Source organism: Ascaphus truei, chromosome 8 (genome assembly GCF_040206685.1).
Source record: "Ascaphus truei isolate aAscTru1 chromosome 8, aAscTru1.hap1, whole genome shotgun sequence".
NCBI classification, from domain to species: Eukaryota; Metazoa; Chordata; class Amphibia; order Anura; family Ascaphidae; genus Ascaphus; species Ascaphus truei.
In genome coordinates, this window is record NC_134490.1 from 5468563 (window position 1) to 5479218 (window position 10656).

At 51.8% G+C, this 10656-nt stretch overlaps 1 protein-coding gene across 4 annotated transcripts in view; it reads left to right on the top strand.

Annotated features, from left to right (window-relative positions):
* Positions 1-6841, top strand: part of LOC142501071 (peptidyl-prolyl cis-trans isomerase F, mitochondrial-like) — a 73516-nt gene extending 66675 nt beyond the window's left edge. For 3 of the 4 annotated variants that reach the window (XM_075610380.1, XM_075610383.1, XM_075610382.1), the window contains 2 exons: positions 2837-2912; positions 6397-6841. In XM_075610380.1, coding sequence (XP_075466495.1) covers positions 2837-2912; positions 6397-6532 — 212 coding nt within the window. In that variant the 3' untranslated portion in view covers positions 6533-6841. Of the gene's footprint in view, positions 1-2836; positions 2913-5965; positions 6067-6396 lie in introns of all 4 variants that reach the window. The other variant, XM_075610381.1, reaches the window with a different exon arrangement.
* Positions 6842-10656: the final 3815 nt, after the last annotated feature.

Below are 10656 nucleotides of genomic sequence, written 5' to 3' on the forward strand. Positions count from 1 at the left end.
AGGGAGAGTGTGTGTCTGAGAGGGAGAGTGTGTGTCTGAGAGGGAGAGTGTGTGTCTGAGAGGGAGAGTGTGTGTCTGAGAGGGAGAGTGTGTGTCTGAGAGGGAGAGTGTGTGTCTGAGAGGGAGAGTGTGTGTCTGAGAGGGAGAGTGTGTGTCTGAGAGGGAGAGTGTGTGTCTGAGAGGGAGAGTGTGTGTCTGAGAGGGAGAGTGTGTGTCTGAGAGGGAGAGTGTGTGTCTGAGAGGGAGAGTGTGTGTCTGAGAGGGAGAGTGTGTGTCTGAGAGGGAGAGTGTGTGTCTGAGAGGGAGAGTGTGTGTCTGAGAGGGAGAGTGTGTGTCTGAGAGGGAGAGTGTGTGTCTGAGAGGGAGAGTGTGTGTCTGAGAGGGAGAGTGTGTGTCTGAGAGGGAGAGTGTGTGTCTGAGAGGGAGAGTGTGTGTCTGAGAGGGAGAGTGTGTGTCTGAGAGGGAGAGTGTGTGTCTGAGAGGGAGAGTGTGTGTCTGAGAGGGAGAGTGTGTGTCTGAGAGGGAGAGTGTGTGTCTGAGAGAGAGAGGGAGAGTGTGTGTCTGAGAGAGAGAGGGAGAGTGTGTGTCTGAGAGAGAGAGGGAGAGTGTGTGTCTGAGAGAGAGAGGGAGAGTGTGTGTCTGAGAGAGAGAGGGAGAGTGTGTGTCTGAGAGAGAGAGGGAGAGTGTGTGTCTGAGAGAGAGAGGGAGAGTGTGTGTCTGAGAGAGAGAGGGAGAGTGTGTGTCTGAGAGAGAGAGGGAGAGTGTGTGTCTGAGAGAGAGAGGGAGAGTGTGTGTCTGAGAGAGAGAGGGAGAGTGTGTGTCTGAGAGAGAGAGGGAGAGTGTGTGTCTGAGAGAGAGAGGGAGAGTGTGTGTCAGAGAGAGAGAGGGTGAGTGTGTGTCAGAGAGAGAGAGGGTCTGACAGAGTGGGTCTGACAGTCTGAGAGATAGTGGGTCTGACAGTCTGAGAGATAGTGGGTCTGAAGGTGAGAGAGTGGGTCTGAGAGTCTGTGAGTGGGTCTGAGAGTCTGAGAGAGAGTGGGTCTGAGGGAGAGTGGATCTGAGGGTCTGAGAGAGAGTGGGTCTGAGGGTCTGAGAGAGAGTAGGTCTGAGAGAGAGTGGGTCTGAGGGTCTGAGAGAGAGTAGGTCTGAGAGAGAGAGTAGGTCTGAGGGTCTGAGAGAGAGAGTGGGTCTGAGGGTGTGAGAGAGAGAGAGTGGGTCTGAGTGAGAGTGGGTCTGAGGGAGAGTGGATCTGAGGGTCTGAGAGAGAGTGGGTCTGAGGGTCTGAGAGAGAGTGGGTCTGAGGGTCTGAGAGAGAGAGTGGGTCTGAGGGTCTGAGAGAGAGTAGGTCTGAGGGTCTGAGAGAGAGAGTGGGTCTGAGGGTCTGAGAGAGAAAGTGGGTCTGAGGGTCTGAGAGAGAGAGTGGGTCTGAGGGTCTGAGAGAGAGAGAGTGGGTCTGAGAGAGAGAGAGTGGGTCTGAGAGAGAGAGAGTGGGTCTGAGAGAGAGAGAGTGGGTCTGAGATAGAGAGAGAGTGGGTCTGAGAGAGAGAGTGGGTCTGAGGGTCTGACAGAGAGAGTGGGTCTGACAGAGAGAGTGGGTCTGAGAGAGAGAGTGGGTCTGAGAGTCTGATTTCCCTAGCCCCTGCCCGATTTCTGTGTGTGTGTGTGCGTGTGCATTTGCGTGTGCACAGACACCAACCCACAGTCAGTCATAGTCACCCACCACCCAAGAGTCAGTCAGTCACCCAAAGAGAAGCAGTTCCAGACATCACATTAGTGGTGAGTTCATTAAATGTTTCACCAAATACAGCAGGCTAATTTTTAAGTTGATAATTTTGGATGGCCCTCGAATGATTTTATAAATATCAAAATGGCCCTTGGCAGAAAAAAGGTTCCCCACCCCTGACCTAGACACATGAGTCACATCAGTAGATTCAGGCGGTCATAATGGACGCAACGAGACCAAGTATGACCATCTTGCCCCTAAAATGGATATTAGTTCCTTATTACCTGCTAAACCTCACATATCTGGCCTCATTGCATGTGTCTCCGTGCCACAATTTCACACATGTAACTCTTAGTATGTACAGTAGATGACATCTCATTTTTAACAAACTCCTCCAGGGAAGGCATACGCTGTGTGCAGTGGTGGGATTCAGCCAGTTCGCACCGGTTCGTGGAATTTTTCAAGTTCGCAGAACCGGTGCATTAACCGGTAGTAGAATCACATGTTTCAGAGCAGAGCAGGACTGCAGGGGAGGTGCGCCATCCAGCTGTCTGACCCGAAACTTCCGGTGCCTGCAGCTAGAGCTCCTCACATCCTGCTCTGACTGAAGTGATTGCTCTGCAGCTGCAAACCATCTCCCCCCGCCTGTGTGCAGCCAGGGAGCCATGGAGGAGGGGAGGGAGAGATATGAGGGAGGTTTGAGAGTGGCTGGGGGAGATGTGAGATGGACTGAGTGAGATGTGAGAGGGACTGGGAGAGATGTGAGAGGGGCTGGGAGAGGTGTGAGAGGGGCTGGGGGAGGTGTGAGAGGGGCTGGGGGAGGTGTGAGAGGGGCTGGGGGAGGTGTGAGAGGAGCTGGGGGAGATGAGAGGGGGACTGGGGGATGTGTGAGAGGGGGCTGGGGGAGATGTGAGAGGGACTGGGGGAGATGTGAGAGGGACTTTCTGCCCCCCCAGTCTCTCTCTGCCCCCCTCTGGTCTCTCTCTGCCCTCCCCCCCTGGTCTCTCTCTGCCCTCCCCCCCTGGTCTCTCTCTGCCCTCCCCCCTGGTCTCAGATACAATGGATCGTTAACTGGAAGCAATGTAACTAATTATCTTGATTGTCTTCTCCTAGGAGTCCTCTCGATGGCCAATGAGGGACGAAACACAAACGGGTCTAAGTTCTATATCTGTACTGCAAAAACTGAATGGTGAGTGTGTTCTCCCCTGTTGGTGCTGACACGGGGGGGGGGATTAGGCATCACCTGATGTATTACACACTGTATAAAAATCCCTCTCTTCAGTGGTCTGTTATGTGGCCTACCAATTAGGAAGCAGACACGTTTACATTTGTTTTTTGCTTTCCGTGGGCTGCCCTGTCTTAACCCAAGCTTGGTCCCTCTCCTAGGGCTGCTACTGTGTATATAGCTGCAGAGGGAGACGGATAGACTCGGTTACCATGCAATGTTAATACCAGCCAGGCGCTGGGAATGGGGTCTCTGTCCTTCTGACCCAGGCACTGCCACCAACCCCTGCACAGCCACAGATGTCTGTGGGAGTTTCTGAAGCCACGGTGTGCGTAGACCAGGGGTGGGCAACTCGAGTCCTCAAGGGCCCCCAACAAATCAGGTTTCCAGGATATCCCTGCTTCATCACAGGTGGTGCAGTTTTTGACTGCACCCCTGATTGAGCCACCTATGCTGAAGCAGGGATACTGAAAACCTGACCTGTTGTTGGCTCCAAGTGGGTATGGACAACCCTGGTATTTGTTTCTTTTATTACTATAATTTCCCACCTATTTCTAAGAGCTTTGTTACCATATTTCCTGCATTCTCGCACTGGGCTGTAAGAGCAGGCTGCTATTCTCTGCTTTTGTCATTAGGACTTCTATTCCCCTTTCTGAAAGCAAAGGCTGACTCTTTAATGAACGAAGCTTCCTCTAGACCAGTTGTTTCTAACTTTGTAATTTTTTTGGTTAAGGAACCCTATAATTATATTGTGAAATTCTGCGGAACCCCAACTCCCCTCTCTAACAGCGTGTCTGATATCAGATGGATTGTAAGGAACCCCAACTCTCTCTAATAGAGCGTCTGAGATCAGATGCATTATAAGGAATCCCAACCCTCTCTAATAGCGCGTCTGAGATCAGATGTCTTGTAAGGAACCCCAACCCTCTCTAATAGCGCGTCTGAGATCAGATGCATTATAAAGAATCCCAACCCTCTCTAATAGCGCGTCTGAGATCAGATACATTGTAAGGAACCCCAACCCTCTCTAATAGAGCGTCTGAGATCAGATCTATTGTAAGGAACCCCAACTCTCTCTAATAGCGCATCTGAGATCAGATCTATTGTAAGGTACCCCAACCCTCTGTAATAGCGCGTCTGAGATCAGATACATTGTAAGGAACCCCAACCCTCTCTAATAGCGCGTCTGAGATCAGATCTATTGTAAGGAACCCCAACCCTCTCTAATAGCGCGCCTGAGATCAGATCTATTGTAAGGAACCCCAACCCTCTCTAATAGCGCGCCTGAGATCAGATGCATTGTAAGGAACCCCAACCCTCTCTAATAGCGCGCCTGAGATCAGATCTATTGTAAGGAACCCCAACCCTCTCTAATAGCGCGCCTGAGATCAGATGCATTGTAAATTCTTCTGGATTTGGTGCAAGTTTCAAATGACCTGAATATTGCACAGAACGCTTTCGGGGTGTCTGGGGGAACCCAAGGATTCCTAGGAACCACGTTTGAAAATATTGCTCTAGATCAGTGGTGCGCAAACTTTTTTGCCTGCTTTTCCCCCCTGCTTGCTCTCTCTACCCCCCTCCCCCCCCGCTGGCATGCCCTCTCTCCCCCTTTTTCTCCGGTGCTTCTGACGCCATGGCAACGTCATGTGTCTCCGCTGCATCATTTGATGCCGTGTTGCCATGGCAACGCTTCACCAGAAGGTTACGGAGAGCAGGTTAGGGACTATACAGAGGCCTCCCGCACTCCCCCGGCATTTAATTTGAATGTTGCCGGGAAGAGCGCAAGGCCTCTGTGAACACTGCCCTTCCCCCCCCCAGAAAATCTCGCGCCCCCCCAGTTTGCGTACTCCTGCTCTAGACCTAGGAAACAGCCAAACTAAAACACTGCAGTTGTTTTGGGTTATATTGAGAAACTTCCTTTTTGAGAGGCCGGTAAGAAGCATCAGTCACAGTGAATGCTTTTGGTTTCACCCCCTGTGCTTCTCTTGTGTCTCCTCTCTCTTTATATAAGAACTAGCTATTGTGCCCGGCTTCGCCAGGGGAATGTAATATTGAATAAATGTCCCCCCCCCCCGCTGCCGGCACATCTCCCCGGCCCCCCCCCCCTCCCCGCTGCTGGATGTAGTGCGGGTGAGATTTGTCTCTGTCTGTGTGTGTCTCCCCCTGCTGCCGGAACATCTCCCCGCCCTCCCCCCCTGCTGGCGGCACATCTCCCCGCGCCGCTGTGGCATTTCCCCTTGCTGCCGGCACATCTCCCCGCCCTCCCCCGTTGGTACATCTCCCCCTGCTGCCGGCACATGTCCCCACCCCCCTGGCTGGTTCATCTCCCCCCGCTAGCTGGCACTCCTCCCCCCCTGCTGGTACATCTCCCCCTGCTAGCTGGCACATCTCCCCCCGCTAGCTGGCACATCTCCCCCTCCCCCCCCCCCCCGCTGGCACATCTCCCCCCTCCCACCCCCCCCCCCCCCGCTGGCACATCTGACCCCCCCGCTGGCACATCTCACCCCCCCACATCTCACATCACACACGCAGAGACCCATACACACAGCCCCGATCCAGGCAAGGATACGCCCCTCCCTTATTAGCCCCGCCCCCCGCTCCTGCTCTAACAGATTTGTTGGACAGGGAAAATTTGAATGTCCATAATTTAGGAGGTGAGTCACATTGGAAGCTCAAAATAGTTGCGTTGACCTACAAATTCGCAGCAGAATGTCCAGTGAAAGTTTTGTTGTGCTACGTGGTGCCATTTCTGAGATTCTGATGCTTCGGACAAACAGACGGAATCCAATTTAGAATTATAGTATAGACTAGCTGAGAGACCCGGCTTTGCCCGGGATTAAAATTTCCCTATCACTCCTCTCTCTTTCTCCGCTCCCCTCCCCCTGCACAGCTCCATTCCCACCCCCTCCTGTGCAGCTCCGGTGTTCACCTCCCCTGCGCTGCACCGGTCGTCGTCAGGGAACTGGGAAGAACTCTCCCACAGACTCACTACAATTTAGGTTTTGTCTCTTCCTTAGGGCAGAAGGGGAGGGCACAAGGTCTGCACCAACGATTGGGCAACGCACAGACCAAGTCCCACATCCACTCCTGCCAATAAAGGAAGCTGCAGAAGGGAGGGGTAAATCCAAGATGGGCCTCCCAGTACCTGCATCTACCAGGGCTTACATGTTATTGAGGGCAGATGAGTAGCCAGAACCAGCCACGTCTACATGTGAAACAAATATTATAGCACTGACGGGGCACACAAACTTGTACAGGCACTTTGTTGGGTTATTTATTCCCCGTCCCCAACTAAATATATCTAGAAAAACCATTTGAACTGCAACCAATAGGCTTCTCGTCACTGTTCCGCCTGTTTTTAGTGCACGGAGATACTTCCAGCCTTGGACCACTTTTACCTCCCACCAGTGTCGTTGCTTCTAATGTCTTTATCCCTCTCCTATTTCAGGCTGAACAATAAAAACGTGGTGTTTGGCTATATTATTGACGGCTTCGACGCGGCCGTGCAAATGGAGAGTTTTGGTTCTAGGAGTGGCAAATCCAGCAAAAGAATTGTCATCGCAGAGTGCGGGCAGCTGGCCTGACCCCCTCCGGCTCTCCCACCATCCCTCACTGCATCCTAACCAGCTCGGAGCTGTGAATAATACATTTCTATGAATGGCAGATTAATGCATGGCTAAGAAAATGGTATAGGAAGGAGGGCTTTGGGGTTTTTAGAGCACTGGGACTCCTTTTCTGAGAGGTGCAGTCTTTACTGCACCTCATTGAAGAGGGATCTTCTGTGCTAGGGGGAGAATGTTGAGATAACAGTACTGACTGAAAAATAAAAACTTCAATGCATGCTTGCTGTTAAATGCCCTGGTTTTTCTATAAATTACTCCAGCACAACATAACTCGGCATTCTTGTCTTTGCACACAAAAAGAAATGTTTATGTAGACCCCCTTGGTATCTTGATGTTAAATCCTGATCCTCATCTCTCCAGATCTTAACACGTCTCTCAGCCCTCATGGTGGAATCACTATGTTCTCACATCCTGGTGGAAGCAATCATTCTGTGCCTTGCCGCCTGTCTCTCTCTTCAGCTACAACTGCCATATATTTATCCAGATATTCCTTGAATCAGCTGTTACTATATACAGCTCAACCCCGTTACAACGCGAATCCGCTTATAACGCGATGCAAGCGCGGCTCCCAATTTTTGTATCTATGAATACTTTACAACACGATTATTGGTATCTTAAATACTTTATTGTACAATGCATACAATTGTACATTATTTCTAACGCGATCTGCTTATAACGCGATATGATTCTTTGGACCCCAAGCACAGCTTTATAAGGGGGTTGAGCTGTATTTCTATTCCAAATTAGGTCCTGCAGCTTCAAACAGATGTCATAGAACTGCCCACAACTCCATACATAAAAACCAAATATGGCATATGTACTGGAAGGTTCTCAGAGCTCTGTAATAGCCTCTTCTCTCAGCTACTGCAGGACCTACATTTGGAATCACAAAGGGGAGAGGGGAGGGAAAATATCCTTTTATTGGGTGCACTCCTAGCTCAAACACAGGGTGGGTGGTGTGCATGTTTATTAATCAATCACATCTCTTGCACAGAAACAAGCTGGAGTACCAGGTGGGTTAAAATGTAAGAACAGATCCTTTGAACATATATAGGGCACTGTATCTGTATTTACTTTAAAAAAAATATATAGTGCAAATTGTACACTCAAACTTTAAACTAACTCTAAAAAAAATGCAAATGAGAGTCTCAAGAGTCTGTGTGTGACTAGCAAATATGTAATACTAGCTGAGAGACCCGGCGCTGCCCGGTTCCTCCCCCCCGTCCCCTGCGCGTGTTCCCCGTCCCCTGCGCGTGTTCCTCCCTCCCGTCTCCTGCATGTGTTCCTCCCCCCCCTACCCGTCCCCTGCTCATGTTCCTCCCCCCCCCGTCCCCTGCTCGTGTTCCTCCCCCCATCCCCTACGCGTGTTCCCCCCCCTGTCCCCTGCGTGTGTTCCTCCCCCCCGTCCCCTGCGTGTGTTCCTCCCCCCCGTCCCCTGCGCGTGTTCCTCCCCCGGTCCCCTGCACGTGTTCCTCCCCCCTACCAGTCCCCTGCTCGTGTTCTTCCCCCCCCGTCCCCTGCTCGTGTTCTTCCCCCACCGTCCTCTGCTCATTTTCTTCCCCCTCCGTCCCCTGCTCGTTTTCTTCCCCCCCGTCCCCTGCTCGTTTTCTTCCCCCCCGTCCCCTGCTCATGTTCTTCCCCCCCGTCCCCTGCTCATGTTCTTCCCCCCGTCCCCTGCTTGTTTTCTTCCCCCACCCGTCCCCTGCTCGTTTTCTTCCCCCCCCGTCCACTGCTCGTTTTCTTCCCCCCTCCGTCCCCTGCACGTGTTCTTCCCCCCCCCCCTTGTCCCCTGCTTGTGTGCTTCCCCACCGTCCCCTGCTCGTGATCTTCCCCCCTCCCTGTCCCCTGCTCGTGTTCTCCCCCCCGTCCCCTGCTCGTGTTCTTCCTCCCCCCCGTCCCCTGCTCGTGTTCCTCCCCCCCTGTCCCCTGCTGGTGTTCTTCCCCCCCGTCCCCTGCTCGTGTTCTTCCCTCCCCCGTTCCCTGCGCTTTTCCCCCCCCCTTTCCCTCCCCGGTGCTCCCCGCTGAGGTGAGGCGGTCCCCACGGGTGGTGAGGAGAAGCGGATTGCGCTCCTTCCACCCCCCCTCCCCGGCGCTCCCGTTTCTCCCTCACCTTTGTTGCCGGGCCGCGGGGTGAGAGAAGAGTTGAGGGCAGAGCTCTTCTTGGCCAGCAGCACGTCCATGGATGTTGGGCAGCACGCAAGTTTGGAGGTTTATGCAGGTGGGGAGAGGAGGGGGGTTGGGGGTAGGAAAGGCGGCGCCAGTGTTCAGACCATTGGCCGGGAAGGTGTGTAGTTATCGGGCGTGAAGAGGGTGTTGTGTGCGGGAAGGCGGACATGCGGGCTGGAAGGCGGACATTGTTTAGCGGGAAGGCAGCCATTTTTTGAGAGTTGCGGTGCCGCCAAGCGGGCTGGTGAGCGCGGAGGGGGTGTGAAGGCAGAAATTGTCACAGGTGCATTGAAGGTGTACAATTAATGTTATCGTGCTTTTGGGAGTGGACGGGAAGGCGTAAATTTAGGGTGGATGAGCGGGAGGGAAGCATAAAGTGTGTGAAGTAAGGGGCCTGCTGAGCGCGGAGCGTGTGGGAAGGCGGAGGGAGTGTGGAGCGTGCGGGAAGCCGGAAATTTTGAGCGTGTAGCGGGCGACGGGGTGATGATGATGGGGCCAGATGTGGGCAGTAGCAGTGCAGACAGTAATCGTGCTGCTGAGCGCGGAGCGGACAGGAAGGCGGAGGGAGTGATTTGTGACAGTAAGGGGAGTGGTGAGGTAGGGGGGGTGGACAGCAGAGGCGGTTTGTGTGATAAGTGGGTTAAACTTACCAAGGTGGGTGGGTGAGTCCGCAGGGGTGATCCCAGATGTGTAGGGTGAGTCTGCAGGGAGAGAGTCTCGAGGCTATTAGGCTTCAGAGTCTCGGGTGACAGTCTCAGGGGGTATGGTGAGACTCTGTGCCAGTATGTGTGTGTGTCACAGTGGAGTAGGTGTGTCCGTGATGTCAGCGTACCTCTTGGCCAGTGAGAGCCTTGGAGGAGGCGGGGCATGGGCGGGCGGACCGAGAGACCAATGAGAATTCCCACATCTACTAACAATCAAACAAATTTCATTTTTATATATATAGATATCAATTATAGTAATACCTGTAGCTACAATTCTGTCTCACTATACTGTAGAACTGCTGCTGTAAACATAAACTTAGCTTATTGTGCCAAATTGTAACACAAAAAGCTGATTGCTGTTGTGTTGCCGATTTGTATCTGGCTATTGCAACTAAGCTGGAGAAATACCAGTCTGACACTCATTGTGGTGCAGGAAATATATATCAATAGTGGTGCTCTACTTATAATTAAAACACGTGCTAACACAGTATTAACATTTCACATACAAATTGAATATAAATGTAGTGATACAAACGAATTCTTTGGATGCTGCTGTAACCCAGTGAAGGATTGCTCTCTCAATCCCAGGTGAGTATGAAGAGGTAGTGGTCGTTGGGAAGCGCAAACATGTGAAGACAAAAAATATAAATCTAATAGTGCAAGTGTAATTGTCTTCTCGAGGTCTATGAATTGTATACTCACAAAAGTGAGGATAGATCAATGTACGTAGCGGTATCTTTAGATTATGCCTCGTCGGCTGTGAGGAATAGTATATCAGCTTCAGCGGTGATGTAAAAGTGAATACCTTTAGTGGTTAAACACAGAGAACTAAACATAGTGCGGACTGTAGAAAACTATTAAAAATGGTAAGTATATTACAATACACTCACATGATTTAGGATGTTATTAGGCATTTAGATACACTATTGATCTCGCCTCCGGTTTGTATGAGCTTTCTGCTTCCCCTCTGCTTTGTGTGCGTCTCACGGCTGCGTTCCAGCGAATCCGGATTGTGACAACAGCAAGATCCGGGGGTTCCAGTCGGCGAAGTGGCTGTGGATCCTCTGTCAACGTCACTCTACGCGTTTCACCTTTCTCGGTTTCATCAGGAGTGTCGGTGATATAGTTCTTAGTGGTTATAAACCCTAAGCTATCTATTGATAGGTTAAGAGCAAATTGGTGTCTTAAAGTGATACTGTTAAGAGTATGCTATAA